Source organism: Camelus bactrianus, chromosome 9, assembly GCF_048773025.1.
Source record: "Camelus bactrianus isolate YW-2024 breed Bactrian camel chromosome 9, ASM4877302v1, whole genome shotgun sequence".
NCBI classification, from domain to species: Eukaryota; Metazoa; Chordata; class Mammalia; order Artiodactyla; family Camelidae; genus Camelus; species Camelus bactrianus.
Window position 1 is genome coordinate 38747 of NC_133547.1, and position 21351 is coordinate 60097.

The 21351-nt window shown below is 55.4% G+C and overlaps 1 protein-coding gene across 1 annotated transcript; it reads right to left on the reverse strand.

The window, feature by feature from the left end:
* Positions 1-166: 166 nt before the first annotated feature.
* On the reverse strand, positions 167-13644 carry LOC105074462 (tigger transposable element-derived protein 1). The gene is made up of 2 exons (XM_074370888.1): positions 13078-13644; positions 167-5931 (listed from the first exon to the last, which is right to left on the reverse strand). The coding sequence occupies exon 2, from the start codon at positions 5826-5828 to the stop codon at positions 4365-4367; it is 1464 nt and encodes a 487-aa protein (XP_074226989.1). The 5' UTR covers positions 5829-5931; positions 13078-13644; the 3' UTR covers positions 167-4364.
* Between the last annotated feature and the right edge of the window lie 7707 nt (positions 13645-21351).

The window sequence follows — 21351 nt, forward strand, 5'->3', positions numbered from 1 at the left end:
CTGCCCACATTAATCACCTGTCTCCACAGAACAAACATGCTCATTTTCCAGTCTCCTTTCTCTCTCCTTTACTAAGAGCAGAGAACAAATACTAGGGTAGTAAGGATATTCCTATTCAATGAAGAAGCAGGAGGCTCAAGAATTATTCCATAACATGGAATCTGCAGTTGGCTGGTTTTCCAGAGGCCACAGGGACTGGGCCCTGGAGGCATGTGGTTCTCAAAGACCGTGTGGCCTCAGTGTGAAACTGCCCGTTGGCAGGTCCAGTTCCTCCCATATCTTTGATTCTTAACAAGTATGAATGTTAAAGGTTCATTACAAGCAGAAGACCAAAGGACTGCAAGGCCACGGTCCACTCTATAGTTGCTGTGGCCAAGGCCACACTCAACGTTTGGAAGGTTATTACCTGTCTTGGCAGCTAAGAGGCTTTGAGGGAGGGGGTATTTGTCTCAACATGGATGTTGGTAATTAAAACATCCCAAGGGACTGTCTACCCTGCCTATTCAATTGTCCAGCAGCATGGTCAGCTCAGTAATTGCCCATAGGGGCTTGACAGGACCCAGGCTGGCCTGAGCTGGAGGACTGCAGATGCCCACCTAAGTCATCAGAGACCAAGGGCTATTCTGCCTGAGACTTGGTTTTCTACTGCTGCCCACTTAGATGGGACAGAGGATCCATCCAGTCCCAGGAGGACCCCACCAGCCCTTAAGAAGGCAGCATCTGGGGGCTGGCAGCTCAATGTATGAATCTACACACGTCTACTGCGTGCCCAGCATGTCGGGGCTGTGCTGGACCTGGGGCTGCCCAGGCAGAGTGGGGCCAGCACCACCCTCCCATGTGGGAGGGCAGAGGGAAACCCTGTGTGACATCTGAATCCCTAACAACTCTTGACTGAGGTTGAGTTGGATTTGAAACAGTCTGTGACTAAAGCAGAAATTTTATTATTCTATCATAGCCCAGAAAGGGGGTGTTAAAAAAAAAACAATGGCCCAGCTCAACCCCACACTCAAGTGTGAACCTGGGTAAGTCCTGTCCATCCTGGAGGCCTCAGAGAGAAGGATGGGGAAGGAGGGGAAAGGAGGAAGTGGGCTATATATGCCTAAACTGAACACTAACTTCTAACCCTAATGCCTAACCTCTAACACTATCCCCTAACCTCTAAGCCTAACCCCTGACAACCCTAACCTTTGACCTCTAGACTCTCATCCCTGAGCCCCATCCCTGACCCTAACCTCATGGCGATCCTGTCTGCTCTTAATTGTTTGCACTGTTATCTATATTGTAGGCTTTGTCCTCACCTGCTCTGCTTCAACTGCAGTCTGTTCCTTTTGGGATAGTTTATAGCCTTCTATCTCCTGCCTCTCTCCCCGAGTAACGTATCTAATTCCCTTCTCTGCAGCAGGGCAGGGACAGGGACCGACTTCCCCCAAAGGGACACCTGTGCTTCCTGAGCAGGGTGCTGAGCTGGAGTGGCAGCCTGTTCATCATGGCACAGACTCCGACCCCCACAGGTGCCCTGGGCTGAGGGAGATGGGGCCCTGTACTGTCATCATGCTGCACCTGAGGCAGAGCCTCTGCCCCGTGGGCGGAGACGGCGTGGAGAAAGGAGCCTGGATTCTTGGCTGGGCTGACCTAGAATTAAGCCTCTGTAACAGTGGCTGGCGATCAGATTTCATTCCCAATTTTAGAGGGACAAACTCATAAACACATAATTACAATTAAATTTAAATTCTCGGAATAAGAAATGTGCAAACATCTGGAGGAAGTAAGTAACCTCAAGGAGTATGTGAAGGTTGTCCAGAGTCCATGATATCTGAATTAAGTTGGAGAGTGAGGAGACCAGCAGGAGGAAAGCCAGTGGGTCACAATGGCTAAGCCACTCCACACACCTCTCAGTGCACCCATCACCTCACTTGAAAAGGCTCCACTGTTCCCAGACTGGACAATGGAAGGGACACCTGGCTACATCCGCAGCATTTCTGCTGGTCAGAGGCCTCAACTGGACAAATCGGTGGTGCAGTCCTGGCCAGCCATGATGAATCTGGACTGTCTGTTGGCTCAGGACTGCATGTCATGAGGTCCACCGGGCAGCAGGCGCCAGCCCCACAAACACCACGGGCTTCACCGCAACAGCTTTCTTCAGAAGGGATGCAGCTTCTGCTGGACAGTGCTGGCAGAGCTTCCCGTCACGTCCTCCCACTACTCCCTCAGCTCCGCCTGCGCCCTATGCTCCCCGCCGCCACCATGCTCACCTGGGCCTCAGGCAGCACTTCCTACATCCTTCAATCTTGACGTAGCAGTGAAAGCTGGGGTTGCCTCTGACAGGGGACCAACAGCCCTCCCTCATTCCCAGTGCAAACAACATCAAATCGCTTCAGCTGGCGAAGTGAGAGGGAACATTTCTTCTCTCGTAGTTTGGCGTTTTTCACTTGTTTGACTATCTCGCTGTACTTGTCACTTGTGAAGTGCATGGGACTGTCCTCTTTTTAGACAGCAAAAGCTTAAAACAGTGACAGAACTGGCATCACACCCTAGGTTCTCCCTGGACACAGCTGGGAGCTGTGACAATGGCACAGAGGTTTCAATTTCTGGAAAACACGCAGCCAGGCCTCCCTGCCAGGGCAGCTTGCCCTCACTGGACGTCTAGATGGGGATGGACCACACACCCCACAGCCACGTGACTCATCCCTCATCTGATTAATATGCCCAAGGTGGCTTTAAAGCCAGTCTCTCCTCTGACTCTGGCTCTACACTGAGTGGTGCAGAGAGCCACACAGGAGCTACCCAGCAGCCCTGGTCTGGTACACCCACAGGGCCACTCCCAGGAGAGCCCAGAGCTGTGGGGCCCAAAGAGGTCCAGAGAGCTGGGGCAAAAGAGTTGCCAGCTCAGGTGCAAAGGTCCAGCCAGCAGTGACTTCTTGTTTCCTGTGTGTGATCTGAGGTCAGGCTGGGCATACCTCAGCCAGGTGTGCAGAGGTATGTACGGACAGCAGAGGGGAGACACAAGGGCATCTGGGCTCCCCATCAAAACCCACAAGCCAAGTTTAGCCCTTGACCAATCTCCTGGCCTAACCCACAGCACCCCCCACCCCCACCAATTCCTGCAGAAGGAAGTCAAGCTCATTTAAAGGCTTCCTCTAACAAGGCCCCATGTATGGAAACAAGGACCACTCACCTGAGGACCTGTGTGTCCTGCAGGAAGACCAACCCTAACCCGAAACCCACATTGTTACCCAAACGGGTCACATCTGTGCAGGCTGCCTTCTGTGGGGCACTGAGTGGCTTCCAGTCATCCCATGTGGGATTCAGGGCCTTGTCTCCAAATGTCACCACTGCCTAGAATGAGCCCAGGTCCACAGGAAGAAGAGTTAAGAGGGCAAGACAGGAGTCAAACTGAAACCGGTGGAGAGAGGGCGCACAGGCCGGAGAGAGACAAGAAGAGAGGGAGAACTCGCACCAGGTGTGGCCAGGCTGTCTGTAGCCGTGAGGACTCCCCGCACTGGGAGCAGGGAACCTGGCAAGTTTGCTGCCTCGCTAGCTCCCCCACAACAGGGTGGAGTCTCTCCTCCCTCTCCCCAGCAAGTAAGCAGGGGCACAGACCATTTCAGAGAACAGAACATGGTGACGAAAAGCACCCAGGGCCCCGGAGGAATGGAGCAGGCAGGTGTGTGGCCAGGCACTCCATCCACCCAGACCCACTCTCTGGATCCTGAGTCTCATCTGGGGTCAGCCTTTGCTTCTGCAGGTCCTGAAGCCCAGGTAAAGGGTTGGAGGACCAGAAAACCAGCAGAACCCCTCTCTGGACTGGATGTCCACCACCTCCATGAGCGCCATGTCTGAATTCCAGGAGAGCTCAGAGCAGTGAGCAAGGAGCCAGGAATATCTGCCAGAAGCCTGGCTTCCTTGTGGACTTCCACCAAGGGACCGAGTATGCATGGTCCAATAGGCCAACGGTGCGATGAGATCACTTGAGAACTCATCAAGGCTTTCCAAATGGTGTATTTGAGAAGTTCACTTGAGACAATTATTCGCTGACAAAAAAAAAAATTGAGGAGCTAATAAAACAAAATGGAAACATGCAGACCAGTGTAACTTCCATGGGAAAGACGTAAAGGGAGGACCCCTTCTCCCCCACAAAGTCCAGAGGCCTCAGAACTCCCAACCCCGCCGCTGTGAGCGCGCGCGCGCACGCGCACACACACACTACTTGCAGCCGCTCTCCTTGAAGAGCTCTCGGTAGCAGCTGACAGCGTTGTTCACACCCCTGCAGACGCCGAGACTGCACTCCAGGTTGGGATCATTGTCCCTGAGGATCTGCAGGCCGGCATCTAAATGTGCTAGGGCCTTGGCCAGGTGCCTGGCCATCAGCTGGCGGGGGGAGGGGGAGCCAAGCTGTCCTCACCTTCCTCCCCAGCTGCCCGCTCCTGCTCCAGCCCCACCAGTTCTTCATTGGACAGGTCAGCGCCCTGGCTCTGCAGCAGCTCCACCACATCCACCTCCACGGCCTCGCTGAAACCCACACGGTGCGCCAGCGCCACGACGTGCCGCCGGATCTGCGAGAGGGTTTCCACCTGCCGGCTGCCAGCATCGTGCTGGAGGCACTCAGGCCACAGCTTCCGCCAGCCCCCATTCAGCACCGCAGAAGAGACCTCCTCCCAGGACTCGGAGATGTTGTACACAGCATCCAGGATGCTGTAGTCCCGCCAGAAGTCCAGGACCGCCGACTGCTCACCTGCACTTCCCGCCCGTGCTGTCAACAGGCGGAAGAGCCTCCGCAGGTAGCAGGCCTTGAAGGCGGCAACCACGTCCTGGGTCACGGGCTGGAGGAGGGCCGTGGTGTTCTTCGGCAGGTACTCCACGCGCACGTGGTCAGAGAGGTCGTCCAGGTTCGCGGGCCGGCCGGGAGCACTGTCCAGGATGAGCAGCGCTTTATGCCGGAGCCCATGCTGGGCGCAGTACCTCTCCACAGGGGGACAGAAGTACACAAACCACTCCTGGAAGAGGCCCATGGTGACCCAGGCCTTCTTGTGCGAGCGCCACAGCATTGGCAGGTTGGGCTTGGAGAAGCCCCTGAGGGCACGCGGGTTCTCCAAGGGGTACACCAGCAGCGGCTTCAGCTTGAAGTCTCCAGCTGCGTTGCCACCGAGCAGCAGGGTCAGGAGATCTCGGGCAGCTCTGAGCCCAGGGGCCGGCTTCTCGGCCGGGGAAAGGACCATCCAGTCCGGCAGCCACCTCCAGAAGAGCCGGGTCTCATCCACGTTGAACACCTGCTGGGCCGTGTAGCCGCCCTCCAGGATCACCCTCCACAGCAGCGCCGGGTACCTGCGCATAGCCTCTGCATCCACGTGCGCCGCCTCGCCGCTGGCCCCCGGGGTGGCCAGCCCGTGCCACTCCTTGAAGCGTGCGAACCAGCCGTGGCTGGCTCCGAATGTCTCAGACTCAGCACCCCCACCCTGCGCCTGCTTGAGCTCCTGGAACAGGCTGCGGGCCTTCTGGATGAGCACTACACTAACCGGCACATTGCGCTGGTTCTGGTCCTCAATCCACACGCTCAGCAACCGCTCCATGTTCTCCATCACCAGGCTGCAGCTGCACATCAGCTTGGTGGCCGCCTGCGGGGTGGCTGCCTGGGAACTCGCTCGGATCTTATCCTTGTTGTCACGAATGGTGGCCACGGTGGAGGTGGAGAGTCCCAGGGTCCTCCCAATTCTGCTGAGCTTCTCTCCGGCTTCGAAGCCCCATAGCACCTCTAGCTTCACCTGCAGGTTGATGGCCTTACGGTCCCGCTTGATGCTTCGGCGCTGGCCTGCGCTCAGCAGCCTCTTCATGGGGGTCTTGAGGCCGGCATCCCTCTCTCCGGGCCCCGGAAGAGAATATTTGTTCCCATCCCGTGCCCACTGACTTCAGGGCGGCTGGCATCTTGGCCCTGACCTGCCATAAAATGGGGAGACAACGTTTACTGGTGGGAAGTGCCGATGGGACCCAGTAAAACCAAGAGATCACTCACTAGTCTCTCTCAAGGTAGGAGATCTGGGGCCACATCTAGTCACAGTGTTCACTTCCCACTGGATGAATTCCAGCCCCGTGGACTAGAGCTTCATCCACAGGATTGCAGCAGACCTCTGAAAACCCAGGACCACTTCATGAGGATGCCCCCAACTGGCAACACCATCCCAAATCACCTACCTGCCAGCTTCCTGAAGGGCCCAGGGTGGCAGGTGTCAGAGCAAATACAGACACCAGAAACTAACAGCACGTCAGCCCAGGCCAGGAACAGACAGTGACTGTGCATAAACCCCAGCTCTGAGCTCCGGGGCAGCCAGGCCAAGAGGGGAACCAGCTGTCCAGGTACAGCAAACACACTTCACAGCCCTGAGCTTGCAGAGACCTCAAGCAATGTAATTAAGGGGGTCAGGATCCATGGGTTTTGTTCTGCTTCTGTGGGTGTGTTGGTTTTGGTTTGTTTCCGGAGGAAATACCTGTGCATGTAAATTACCCAGACTGGCTCCTGGAGCACCAGGCAAGGAGCACGTCTTCCCCTGTGTCCTTTCACAATGGGGTAGACCAAGCACCTTGTTCTTCCAGGAACAGCATCTCTCAGAGCCCAGCTCTGCACTCTTGCTCTGTGCTGGGAATTTTACCATAAAGCAGCAGCCAGCAGGATATCTGCAGGGCCCCACTTGGGCAGATCTGGGCAGAGTTACTGCAGGCCTTCCCAGGAATTGCAGTATCTCGGGAAGACCCAGGTGGGGAGGGCCAGAATATAGCCCACTCTCCCCCCTCACCTGGCCAGAGACTCCAGCTGTGCTCCTTGGCTAATCTGTCCTCCATCCATGTGTGACCAAGTCCCTTTCTCCCCAGGGAAGCCCCCAGGATCACAAACAGGCAAGTGCCCTGTGCCACAGAGATGAGCTTTGGTCCCTATCTCTCAGGGCCATCCAGACAGCAGAGGGCAGAAGAGAAAGAGAGGGGCAGCAGCCAAGACAAAGGTATGTGTCCTGGAATGAGAAATGGACGGTGGCCCAAGGGCCCCAGCTGGGCTGGACAACGGCCTCCAACAGAGCCACTAAAAAGAACAGGTGGAGCTGCCTGTGCTACCAGAAGGGACCCCAACACGAGACAAAGTGCAAACAGTGGGGTTCTCTTTGGAAACATCTGTGCACCGCATGTGTGCACGTAAGAGAAGGGAGGAGGGCATACAACGGTGAACAGTTGTTATTCTCCAAGAGGTAGACATGTGAGGCTTCAACTTTATATACTCTTGTTAAGGTCTGAATTACTTTATAATGCAAACATGTTACATTAAAAAAAAAAACTTTTTTTAGTAAATGGGAGGACAGATAATGACCGGTATACCTCTTCTATCTCTGTGCAACAGAAACTACAACAAAATATAATAAGATGCACCCTAGGGTGGACAGTGAGCTGGAGAGGACGAGCCTGCTGGGGTTGGGGCCAGGGCTGCCCAGAGGCTGAGAGAAGCAAAGATCAAAGCCAGCCCAGGAGGCACAGCTGGTGCCCCTGACATGGCAGGAGCCCCAGCCCCCCACAGGCCAGCATGGTCAATCCTGCCCACAGATATGTCCTCTGGGCCTAACCGATGCCATTTTCAATTGTGAGCTGGGTGCCCTCAATGAAAACCTGGATTCCAGCTCTCCTGGCAGCACCATCTGCCCCCAGCCAGAAGCAGCCAAGACCAGGCAACCAAGTCCGGGCCTCAGCCTTGCTCCTGGGCCTTTGGGTTGGTGCCCTGGGGACAAGCACCTACTCTGTATTCAGATGGAATGAGCCTGGGGGCACCGATCCAGCCCGAGGAGCTGGTAAGGCTGCAGGGCCGAGCCCGAGGGTGAGAGGTGGGAGCGGTGGGGGCTGAGCCCAGCTCCTGAATGGGACCCCCCCCCCCCGCCCCACCACAGCCCAGCCCAGGGTGAGGAAGGGTTGGGGGGAGATTTAGCAGGATGTGGCATCTGACTCGAGGACTCACAGCTAACCTGAGCTCCTTCCGTGAAGGGCTTAGCCAGCTCTGCCAGGTCTCCAGACTGCTGGTCCTCAGGAGGCGCCTGGGTCAGTGCCGAAGGGAGAGGATTGCTAGCGGGGACAAAGGGTCAGGCACCCAAGCCAATGAATCAATCCTGAGGTCAACACATGGCAAGTGTCCCCGAGCATTCTCTGCACCAACTTGGGCTAGACACTGGCCTGGAACGGAGCTGGATAAGACAAGGACCTGCCCTCTGATTCACACACGACACCCTGCTGTTACGGAAATGACAGGCCAGCAAGAAACAAGCACCACTCGGAGGGTTGGAGTACTCAGATTTATTACGCCAGCAGGCTCAGAGGGGCTTCTGCTCCAAAGCTCTGAGCACCTCCAAGACGTGTGCATGAGGTTTTATAGGGTTAATTACAAGCTTGGGGTGTTCGGCCAATGGGCATGGAACAGCTTTAGCAGCATCATTACCACAAAAGTAGAGGCAGGGAGGCAGCAAACCAACATTTCAAGGCCAGATATGTCTCTCTGAAAATCCAGCTGGCTAGCAAAAAAAAAAAAAAAACACATGAACAGGGAATCAGCAAACCGACACTAATTAACTTAGATTTACAAGTTAGCCCAGCAGAATTTAGACCAGTAATCCAACACTTGTTACACTTAGATTTGTGAGTTATCTTGTTAGCCTAGCCCGGCTTTTCCTTCACACTGCCCTGGGAACACGCAGCCCCATTCTGCTCCACAGCCGCACGCATACCTCAAGAGTAAGCCCCAAGCCCCTGAAACCCAAGGCACTGAAACGCCAAGGAAACAGTCACTAGACGCACCCTTCAGCTGCAGCTGCGGTCTCAGTAAAGGGCTGACACCGCAGGCCTGAGCTGTCCAAACCCCGCACATTCCAAACAAAAGTCTGGCCCTTGACCTGCTCCCAGGAGGGGACCTCTAAGCCCTTGGAAGAGTCTGCCTGAGAAGAACATCTTTGTTTACCTAAGGCCCTGGATCATACCAGATGGCTATGCCAACAACGTGACTTAGGAGAGTGACCTTGGGCCACACCATATCAGTCTGAACCCTGGGGGGTGCTGAGGCTGAGTAACCAGGGTCAGTCATGTTCCACACTTGTGTGACTGACCCCCAGTAAAACCCTGGACAGCACTTCAGGCGAGCCTCCTGGTGGACCAGACCTAGCACATCCTTGCTGGGGAATTAAGCACGACCAACATGACTCCATCAGGAAAGGACACCCAGACCTCGTGCCCAGTATCTCCCAGGCAAGGCACCTTTCTCCAGTGTTGACTTTAATCTGTATCCTTTCACTGCAATAAACCACAACCATGAGTATGATACCTTGCTCAATTCTGTGCCTCCTTCAAGCAAATCCATGTGCCTAATGGTGGCCTTGGGGACCCCAAACACACTGCAACAGTGACAGCCAAGGGAGAGCTTGGGATACCATTTTGGATTCCCTGAGCCTCACAGAAGTGCTCTCCAGGAGCTCCTCGAGAACGCCAGGGCCAGCCCTGCAACACTCCCTCACACAGGCACAGCAAGGGGCCAGCAACAGGCTGAGGTCAGGTAAAGGCACAGAACAAATGTAGGAGTTTTTGTGTAAATGTCAACGGTGGCAAACTTGGAACCACGTGGTTTCCAGGCTGAGTGGCACAACCATGCTTGCCCCATAGCCTCCACGGGAGTGCCAGGCTTGAGTCCACTCAGTGACCAGTGGGCTGCTGTCCCAACATCCACAACGCATGATGCAGAGTCTCTTCTAATAGTGTGTATCACACAAACATCCCTTCAGCGGGAAGCTGGGAACCCTAAGGAGACAGCAGCTGGCCACGGCTCGGAAGACAGCCCACCTCCAAACGCTGGCATTGGGCTCAGAAGAGAGCTCAGCACTGCAGCCAGACAACCCAGGAGGAGAGCAGACCCGTGTGTTCCCTGTCTGCCCTACACCTCACGTTCATGCCTAGGTGGAAACCAGCCCTGTGTGATCAAGGTTTTCCTTGCAGAAGCCAAATCCAGTTTGCAACTTTTCCAACATGTGCAGAACCAGCTTCATTCTGTCCCCCTCAGAGACCCCAGCACCACCCAGCAGTGGCCCCTTATCCTGGCCCCTCCCTTGGGTTTCTGTCACAAGCTCGACCTCTTCCTGGTGTTCCCACAGCTCTAAGGACAGACACAGTCCCTGCTGCCACGACACCTTAGAGCCCTTCTTGTACTTTTTCATTCCTTCAGTGCCCAGGTTATACTCCTTACACTAAATTCTCTATGTGAAAACAAGTGGTGTGTTCGCAGTACCTCAAAGGGACAAACACCATTACCATTTGACCCAGGAATACCACTCCTAGGTGTACAACCAAGGGGAATGTAAATCTCTGCTTGCACAAAAAAAGTATACCTGAGTTCACACAAGAATTATTTATGACAGCCAAGAGGTAGAAACCACCAAATGTCCATTTATTGATAAGCAGATACACAGTGTGATACGCCCATACAATGGCATGTTCTTTAGCCACAAAAATAAGTGAGGTACTGACATGCTGCAGCCTGGATGAGCACTGAAAAGATTATGCTCAATGAAAGGAGCTGGCCATAAGAAGCCACATACTATGTGATGCCATTTGATAGCGTATCCACAGTAAGAAAACACACAGAGACACAAAACAGACTGGTGGCTGCCAATGCACTAGGAGAGGGGAGAATGGGGAGAGATTGCTAAGGGGCACAGAGTTTCTCTGAAGGTGACTAAGTTATGGTATCAGACAGGAGGTGAAGGTTGTAAAACCTTCTGAATATACTCATGAAAACCCACAAATTGTACAATTTTTTGATAGGTGGGTTATAACTTAAGAAAGCTGCTTTTGTTTAAGTGCTACAGTTTCTACCCTTTAATACAGGCAGCCAAGCGGACCAAAGGAACTGCAGCGACACGTGTGAGTGAATGAGTAAACACCACCAGGGAGAACTGATAGCTGTAGCCAACCGTTCTCCTGCCTGCTGCACTGCTGTCACCTCCTCACAGCATGTGAGCACACGCACGGCCCAAGGTACAGGAACTGCAAACCACACCAGCAAGGCTGACCTCCCTGCTCACCTCTTCTTGCCTCCACCCACTTCCGGAGAAAGATGGACACCCTACCTGTGACTAGGTCTCACTGTCCAGCTCTTAACCCACTGGGCTCCAGCAGGCCAGGGACCTTGCCTATTTCCCTTCCGTGCTGGACCCACAGGGCCTGTGTGCACTTGATGAATTTGCGAGGAAGAAGAAATAGAAGTGAACAAAGGCCCAGTGACCGTGACCCGGGGTGATGCCATGCCAACCTCAGGCTCACATCTCTGGGAGGCTCAGAGGTTAGAAAAATCTCCAAACACATCGTAACTTCTGACTCCTCTTCCCGCCTATCAGGACACAGGGGCCTGGGCAGAGCGAGCAGGCATTCAGGGCCTGGGGTTGTGTCCCCTTGCATGTCCCCTGCCCCCAGGCCTCCTGACCAGCCCCACCCCTTGGGGCTCACTGGTCTCCTGCATCTGAGCAAGGTCCTCCACCAGCGCCACAGCCTCCTCACCACTCTTGGGGCGCTGGGACTCCACCAGACCCGGGTGTCAGGCAGCAGCGCACCCAGGAACTGCTCCAGCACCAGCAGCTCCAGCAATTGCTCCTTGGAGTACACCTCAGGCCACAGCCACTGGCAGCACAGCTCTCGCAGCCGGGCCAGGGCCTCGCGGGGCCCTGCTGCCTCCTGGTAGTGGAAGCTGCGGAAGCGCTGCCTGTGATCCTTGCCAAGCCCAGGCAACAGGAACTGGGGCTGAGGTGTGGAGGACAGTATAGGGTCCCATGGGGCGGCCTCGTCCTCCTCCATCTTGATGACCATGAGCTCTTCCTGATCGGTGGATGCTGGGTCGGACGCCATGGCAAGCCCTGGGGAGCTGGCCTCCCCTGCCCTCACGCAGGCCACACACACCGTCTTCCTGGGACACACACCCACCCAATCAGGGCCACAGACCACTCACAACCCTCCACCCACGCACACCCTGCAAGGCCACTTGCTGTGAGGGAAACTGTCCCCAAACCTGGCCAGCCGGCAACCTGGCAGGGGACACCTCCAGCCTTGACGTCCCCACCTGCACCCTCAAGAGGACACCTCACACTGGGAATCTGGTTGGGAGGACAGGGACACTTTCAGGAGCTCAGGCCAGACTGGGCCAAGGCAGGAGAGCTGCTCCAGGGGACAGAGTGTGAACATGTGTCTGAGAGAACCCTGCCAGTAGACAAGCAGAGGTGCTGGCGGGAACTAGCAGAGGGTCCAAGCCCAGGAAGGCTCTGAGCAAGTGAAGGATACCGTCTGTGGGGCCCTAGAGTGATGTGGGGAACAGATGCAGTGACAGATCAATGCAGTCCAGCCACACAGGCACAGCAAGAGGCACCCCTACCCTGGAAGGCCTTTCCCTCATGGCAGACTCCTGTGGGGCCTGGAAGGCCTGGCTCAACTCAACTAGTCAAGGTCAACAATGGATATTGAGAAGGGGGAGAGTATAGCTCAAGAGGTAGAGTGCATGCTTAAGAATGCATGAAGTCCTGGATTCAATCCCTAGTACCTCCTCTAAGAATAAATAAACAACTAAACCTAAATACCTCCCCCCACCAAAAACATGGACATGGAGAAAAGTTCACTCTACAATGCTAAACAAGAAGGCAAACTGTCCCCCTCCTCACCTGACGTGATCCCACCGATTCAAAAATTTTAAACCAACAAACAGGAGCTACTGCTACAAATGTTCAGAAAAGGATAGTGAAACCCACCAAACCTTCAGCTGGCAATTCTGAGGAAAGGAATTGTAGGATGTCTGTTTCTTCCTTTGTAACGTCTGCATTCCATCTGAATTTTTTTTTTTTTGCAATGGCCATTTATTACAATTATAACTTTAAAAAATAATAAAAATCTTTTTTAATGCCAATGCATGTGTTTAAAGAGTGGTCAGGGCTCCCCAGAACCAGGCCACCCCATTCAACAGCGCCCCCACCCTCAGGTGCCTGAGATGACAGAGGAGAAGACAGACTAGGCAGCGCAATCAGGAAATGCAACTACCAGGGCGATCTTGCAGAGCCTTCGGCCGGGGAAGGATCTGGATTTTAATTTTAATCTCCGAGTGCGGGGAGCGTCGCCGGCCACATTTTCACTCTATGGAAGGACGAGCGCCGGTGCAGCGGGAGTAAAGAGGGAGCCTGAGCTGCGGAAAACCAGAAGGACTTCCCAGGGGAGGTGAGAAAGCTTAGGGGTAGCTGGGTGGAAAGGCGGACCGAGCGCGTGCACAGCACCATGAACCGACGGAGGACCAGGACTTCTTCCCAGGAAAGGACCAGCGCGGGTCCGCGGGCAGAGTCGGAGGCGTGGCGAGAGCCCAGCCCCACCCGGAACCACTTCCGGGTCAGGACATGCCCCGCTAGACTCCATATCCCATCAGCCCCCGCGACGCCTTTCCCCTCAGACTTGCTGGGGCTCCTCGGAAGTCGGGTGGTGCTCCTTCGCCCCACCTCCCCTGCCGCCCTCTGGCCACGTGCACACTGTACCCCGGGCTTTTCTGACGCCTCTTCGCGTCGCGCCTGGACTCGCCGCCCCCGGGAGCCACGCGGACGGCATGGAACAACGCCGAGCAGGAACAACGACCAACCACCCTGGGGCCCCAGGACCGGGAGCTTCCACCCGTCCCACCGATTGCTTCCGGAGACTTGTGCCCACCCTGACCTTCCCCTTCCCTCACGCGCGCCACCCACCTCCCCACATTGCACGCAAGCGCGCGAAGAAGCGAGGGGGGCGGTAACAGATGCTTCTGTGTCTGTGCGGCGACGTCCCGCGCCCGCAAGTGGAGAGTGCGCAAGACCGGCCTTGTCCGCGAGGCCCTCTGGGAAGTGCAGTTCTTGGCCTGTCCAAGGCCCGGCCGAGCTGCAGACACTACATTTCCCAGGAGCAGCGGGCACCGGCGCTCCCTTCAGGGGCGTACCAGGGGGCGCTGGTGGTGCGAGTCCCGGCGCCCGGCTGCGCGTTCGCTGAGATTCCGGCGGTGTCCCTGGCTCCGAGGAAACGAGCCCTGGAGCCAGGCGGGCCCACGCGCGCGTCGTCTCCGTCACGCCCTGCCTGCGCGACCTCAAGTCCCGTGGCTCTCCGTGCACTCGACTGCCCCTACTCCTTCCGCCCGGGCACCTGCTCCTTCAGCTGCTGTATCGCACTCAACCCCATCCCGGCTGCTCCTCCCTCCCCGTCCTCAGACCTTCACCAGACTCACCATGCTGGGCCGCCTCTTGACAGGCCCCTCTCTGGCGCGTGGCATTTTGAAACGACCAGTTCCCTTTTTGTCCGCAACATCCCCAACCTCCCCCGAAAGCCTTCTCTATCATGTCCTGTTCTCTGCCCCCGCCTAGGTTCTGGTCCCTCGCCCGTCATAGCCACTGTCACAGAATGCTGCAACCTCAGGACTGGCAGCTCCTGAAGCCAGTCTCTCCCACCCTGGTCTCCCCAACACCAAGCACACTGCAAGTGCTCAAAATTTGTGCAATCTGTTAATCCAGTCAGTCACCAGGGTCCTAAGGAAAGCTCCTTCCCTTCTCTTTGCCATCCCTTTTGCCACTCTCCCCAGGAAAGCAAGCAAGGGGCTTCTTCTGACCTTTCTCTCAGTAAGGCTGGACCCTGGAGCCCCTCCCTGGACTCTCGCGCCCCAGCCCCCTATTATGTGTTGATAACTGGCCCATCACTTCAAGTGTGAGCTGGGACAGAGGTGGCAGGAATCCTTTCCCACATCTTTACTCTTGGCATGCGTGTGTCTGTGTGTGTGTGTGTGTGTGTGTGTGCGCGCGCGCGCATGCACGAGCACCCATATGCATGGGTACATGCACGTACCTGTGTTCAAAGAAGTCCAGAGGGCCCTTCTCTCACCACCTGTGGCTCATCTAGCTGGGGCACAAGTACACCTTCCCTTGGTGACTGTTTTGGTGGCTAGTGTGCTACGTCTTCAGTCAGGTGGACACCCTAGAGTGCTTGTTACAGTTTGGGGAGACAGAACAAACTAGAATGAGGGGAGATAATGACTGTTCATGGGGCCAATCCATCAGATTCAGAGCTATAGGTCTAACCTCAGGGAGAGGCTGGGCTGCAGCCAACCTGCTGGGAGGTAGCCCTTGAGCCGTCAGGAGCAGCTGAGATTTTTCCAAAGAGCACTAGATCTGGGAGACCATCCAAGTGACAAAAGGCTCAGCCTCAGAGGCTGGAGGGAAGCCAAGACAACCATGACATAGAAACCCAAGGAAGAAAACATCTCCAAACCACAATTGTTCCTTGGTATCAACAGCCACACACAAGCATAGGCTTGGGCACAGGGAGGGTAGCAGGACCTCAGACAGCAGAGGCCACAGAAGCCAGAAAGGGTGAGGAAGGTGAGCAAGGAGAGTAGGAAACCCTCATCTACAGTTGGCTAGCCATCTGCAGCAACGTGGATGAACCTGGAGATAGTCATTCTAAGTTAACTAAGCCAGAAAGAAAAAGAAAAATACCATATATCACTTATATGTGGAATCTTAAAAAAAACTACAGAAACAGACTCACAGACATAGTAAACAAACTTATGGTTACTGGGGAGAGGAGGAAGGGAGTGGAAAGGGATAAACTGGAAGTTTGAGATTTGCAGATACTACTATATATGAAACAGATAAAACAAGTTTATACTGTATAGCACAGGGAACTATATTCAGTATCTTTTAGTAACTTATAATGAAATAATCTGAAACCAAATTTACATACGTACATGTGTAACTGAAATAATCCGCATTACACCAGAAATTGACCCAACACTGTAACTGACTATTCTTCAATAAAAATAAATACAGTTAGCTAGGAAGGGGCACAGCGGTGCAACCAGAGGTCAGGGTTGGCAAATAATAGAGGCTCCTCTCAGCCCTGGCCCCTCACCACAAGGAAGGCTACCCTGGTGGGCTGTGCTTGGCAACTGCTGTGCTACAGGGTGTGTCTCTGACATGGATGGGCACTCCTGGGCCCCGGAGCTCATCTGCCAATCAGAGAACTCTACCCTCTTGTTCCCCAAGACTGACACTCTGCGTTTTACTGTACAAACATGGCAGTGCATAAGGTACGAGAACCATGGGTGAGAGGTGGCAGTGTCTCTCCTCCAGAAATAAAACATCATCAGATAAGGCTCATCTGAGGTCAGGCCCAAGTCCCAAATCACACAGGACAGCCAAAGAGGTCTGTCCTTCAGGGTTTGTGCCCTTAGCCACTTGCCCACCCTTTGTAGGCCCCGCCTGGGGTGAGTACAGGCTTCCTGCCAATTCCCTCGTTGTCACAATGGGGCCACTTGAGGATGCAGCTGCCCGAGCCTGTCGCCTCTTTTCCCGGTGCAGCTCCCGGAGGCGGGTGAGGGCACAGTGGACACCCCGGGACACCCGCAGGCTACGTTCCCGGTTGGGATCATTCTCTACGAGGACTCGCAGGCCAGCAGCAAAGTGGGACAGGGCCTGTGCCAGGTGCTCAGGGCTCAATGCACCCACACCAGCCTCCTCAGTCCCCACGCCCACCGTGGCCTCCGTGAGATCTGACTCTGCTCTCCTGGAAGCCAGGCATTTCCCTGCCTCCCAGGGCAGCCCAGGGCCACTGACATCCCCATCCTCCACATCCTGGGGGATGCTGCGAGGCAAGGGCTCCCCATGGGCCTGCAGCAGAGGGGTGAAATCGGTTTCAGCCACACCCCCAAGGCCTGCGTGGCTGGCTAGCACCACAATGCTACGGCGGAGCTGGGGTACAGCATTGGGTTCAGCAGCACCAGCAGGCACGCATTCAGGCCAGAGCTTTCTCCAGGCACTATTCATGGTGGCGGGCTGCAGTTCTGCCCAGGCCTCAGCGATGTTGTCTACAGCGGTCATGACAGTATAGCTGCGCCAGAACTCCCGCACAGAGGGCCGGTCCGCACCAGCCGTCTCCTGGACCAGCTGGCTGAGTGTGCGGCGCAGATAATGGGCCTTGAAGGTGGCAATGACGCCCTGATTCATGGGTTGGATCAGGGCTGATGTGTTCTTGGGCAGGAACTCCACACGCACATGGGCCGAGAGGCCACCCAAGTGGGCCGGGTGGCAGGGTGCGCTGTCCAGCAGCAGCAGGGCGCGGTGCGGGAGGCTGTGGCTGGCGCAGTAGCTCTCCACAGCGGGGCAGAAGCAGCCAGTAAACCACTCCTGGAAGATGCTGGGTGTCAGCCAGTCATTGCGGTTGGAGCGCCAGACCACAGGCAGGCTGGCCTTGGAGCAGCCCCGGAGGGCACGTGGGTTCTCCGAGGGGTACACCAGCAGTGGCTTCAGCTTGAAGTCACCAGCTGCATTGCCACCAAGCAGCAGGGTCAGGTGGTCCTTAGAGGCCTTGGGCCCTGGCCCAGTCATCCCCTCCAGCTCCAGCAGCATGCGCTCAGGCAGCCGCTTCCAGAACAGGCCCGTCTCATCCACGTTGAAGACCTGATGCGGGGAGTAGCTGCCCTCCTCCAGGATGGAGCGCAGCACCGGGGGGTAGCAGGCCGCAGCCTGGGCATCAGCCACGGCCGGCTCATCTGTCAACAGCACGTTGTGGCGTGACTTGAAGCGGGCAAACCAGCCATTGCTGGCCCCAAAGGTCTCGGTGGGGACGCCACTGCCTTGCTCATGCTGCAGCTGTGCGAAGAGCCGGCGTGCCTTATCCTGGATCAGCAGTGTGCTGACGGGCAGGTTCTGCCGCTTCTGCTCTTCGATCCACAGACTCAGCAGGCGTTCCATGTGGCCCATCAACACACCACGGCAGCGAGTCAGCTGTGTGGCGCTGACAGGCGCAGCTGCCTGAGAATTGGCCCGGATCTTGTCCTTGTTGACACGGATCGAGGCAACGGTGGAGGTGGCCAGCCCCAGGGCCCGGGCAATCTGCGTCAACTTCTCACCCTCCTCAAACCTCCGAAGCACCTCCAACTTCACGTGCAGAGTGATGGACTTCCGGTCCCGCTTGGCGCTGTGGCGGAGGCCAACACCGAGGGGTGCCTTCCCCAACCCCGGAGGGCAGGGGGCTGTCTTCATGCCGCCTCCCCGAGCCATGCACCTCAGCAAGCTCTCTCCCCACTGCCCATCCACGGCAGCTACCGCTGTGCCCACAACCGCAGCCTCTTGGCCTCTCCTGCCACGCCTGCCTCTGCCTGAAGAGGGGAACATATGGGCATTAATGTGCAAGTGCCCAGGAATCTGGACCACAGCCTGCCTTCCCGTGTTCTGACCTAGTGCACTGCCACTGCCTCAGGGGCGCGCCCAGTCCCTTTACTCTCTAATGCTAAAAACACTGCGTACGCATTTGCAAGCGTTCTTTGCATCTAGAAAAGCGTTTCGCTTAGTTTTAGCCCATGAGATCAGTAAAATGTCTTTGCTCTCTTCCCCCAACAAACCTCTTGCAATCACAAGGGGGTGCAAAGAAAGTCTAGAAATCCTGACCCACCTGCCCGACACTGATGAGGGGGAGGAGCATCTCCATGCTCCTCAGAGACGTTAAACGTCAGCGTGGGAGGCAGAACACAGCTCCTAAACTCATGCAAGTCTGAATCCCAGAAACCTGTGAATGAATTACCTTATATGGCAAAAGGGACACTGCAGGTGTGATTAAGCTAACAATCTTGAGTGGTGGAAATTATCCCAGGTTATCCGAATGGACCCAAAATACAATCAGAGGAATCAATGTAAGCAGATTTCATTCACTCAGAAGGCAATGTGACCACTGAAGACTAGGGCTTTCAGAACCAACAAGCCCAGCCAATACCTTGATTTTAGCCCAGTGAGACCCACTTCATATATCTGACCTCCAAGACTCCAAGATAATAAATTTGTGTTGTTTTAAACCCTAAGTCTGTAGTAATATGTTACAGCAGTCACAGGAAACCAACACTGAAGGGAACCTCCTTAATACATGCCGCCACCGTGGAGTACCTGGGGATATAGGAGGAAGGTAGTTCTCCACACAGAGGCCAGAATGATTCAGTAATAACTAAATCAGATCCAGTCCCCTCTCTGCCCCTCCCAGGCCTCCCACTTCTGCCTGAGTAAAAGCTACCGTCCTCACCAGCTTTGTCAAGGGCCTCAGAGCCTGCTTCTCTCCTTTGCTTCCTCCTGACCACATTCTCAGGGCAGACTCGGGGCTCCTGACTCGGAGCCTTTACTATTGTGGCTCCTAGGCGCACAGTGGGGGCCCTTCTCCGTCATCTGCATGGCTTATTCCCTTTTCTGCAAGTCTGTGCTCAAAAATAACCTCATCAGAGAGGTCCTCCCCGCCTATATTTTATTGTGCGTGGTCGCACGTTGCCTGAGGGCAGGAGCTGTGCCTGCTGAGCGCTCTGCTGTGTCCCCAGGCCCAGGAAGAGAGCCTGGCACTTTGAAGGCATCCAGTGGTCACTTGCTGACTAAATTATTAAATGAAGTATAGTGGTAAAAGGCAGGCTTCTCTCACTTTGTCCCTCTTGGACTTCAAACACGTGAAAGAGGCACCTGATCAAAACAGTAAAAATGATTTTGAAGGAATGCGTGTAAAAAACAGGGACAGTTGTCTGACAGGTCTTTGTATTTCTGGAGTGTCTACAGCACCGAGGACGAGATCCATCGGGGACCCGTGGACTGCACCTGCTTGGTGGGTGGGCATGAGACAGGTGTCCTGCCTCATAGGAGGCCCGAATTCCGAACCACTCACGCGCCCCTCCCTCTGTTCTTTGTTTCGCGCCCAGGCCTTCGCCCGCTCACCCACAACTGTATGTTAAATTCACCCACACATTCATTCGTTCTGTCCCTCCCGCTCTAGAACGTCTACCAACCCGCCGCCCGGGAAGGCGCGAGACTACATTTCCCAGAAGGCCGCGGGGCCGCCGAAGGCTCCGATTGGCCCTTCGTGCGCATCGGTTCTCTTACCCCCATCGGCACCGAAGGAGCAGACGCCTCGGCCCCTACCAACCCCCAAGCCCAGGCCCCCGCGCGGCCTGGCGCCCTCACCTCCGGACCGCGACACGGGCCGGCTGCCTCAACTAGGCCGGCGGGGCCGCAGGCTGTCCGTATCTCCTGCCTCACGCGACGCTTGCGGGCGGCGGCCGAGCCCAGCCTTCATCTTGTCGGCGGAGGCGGAATGTCGCCGAGCGACGACCGGGATTGGAGGAGGCCGCGTGGGCCCCGCCCCCGACGGCTGGCTAGGGGCCCCGCCCCCGACGGCTGGCTAGGGGCCCCGCCTGGTCGCCCCGGAGCCTGCCGGGGAATGTAGTTCGGCGGCCAGCCCGCAGAGCGCAGAGTCCAGGAGGGGGTGCCCCAGGACGTCTCTCTCCAAGGCTGGCTTTCTCGCCGATTTATTTCACTCTCCAGTCTCACCCGCCATCTACTTTCAGTCTCTTTCTGTCCGTCATCCTACCTCCTTCCCTTCTTGGCTCTGTCTCACTGTTTCCTCTTTTTCCATGTCTGTCCTCCATTCTGGAGAACCAGATTTCTTCAGACTGTCAAAATAAAAATTTCAAAACAGCTGGAAACAAACTGAGTGAGCACGTGATTTATTCACCACCAGTGGGAAGTGACAGGATGATATAGGTGGTTCCGGGAAGGTAAGAGAGGAGGAACAACAGAGATGCTGAAAGAAAGAACGAACACTGATATAAAAGAGCAAAGTCGGATTATTAGTGCCCTATAGGGCAGTGGACAGGCTAAGGCATCTTAGTGTCCTGCTTAGTGTCCTACAGGGTGGTAAAAACCTTGGGGTACATTTTTCTACTGGACAGAAAGCACTTACAACCTATCAGCCTTTTACAAGTTAGCATCCAACGTCACAGTATCTGGACTCTGATCAAAAGCAGTTAAGTGAAAAAGAGTTGCTTCGCTTAGGGAATCAGATGACCTGAAAAAGGCTTGGTAGAGGACGTGCTAGGGAACTCATAGAAGTCTTCCAGTCATCTTTTTTGTCTTATTGGCAAGTTTTGGACAAGTTTTCCTCAAGTGTCCCTCCAGCTCTATCTGTCTCTCTTCTTGCTGTCTATCACCCTTCTCTGAGCCTTTGAAAACTCTCGATCCATTTTACTGTGACTCTAATTTCTGTCCCTTTCTTCCTCTTGCTTATGTACTCCTGATCCTTGTCTGTCCCTTGAATCTCGATCTTCACATCTTGTCGCTGTAAATCTATTCTCCCTCTTTGTCTCTCCCTTCCTCTCCATCCCGCCCTGATATCTCTCCGTCTTGCTAACTGTTCTGCCACACGTCTGCCCAGACCTGACTCTGACCCTCTGTCTTCTCATCACTGTCTAGCTCTCTGAGAGTAGAATCCCTCTCCGATGTCTTTCTGTCC

Excerpts from the sequence above, each read along its gene's own strand:
- LOC105074462 (XM_074370888.1), bottom strand. The coding sequence starts at position 5,828 with ATGAAGAGGCTGCTGAGCGCAGGCCAGCGCCGAAGCATCAAGCGGGAC.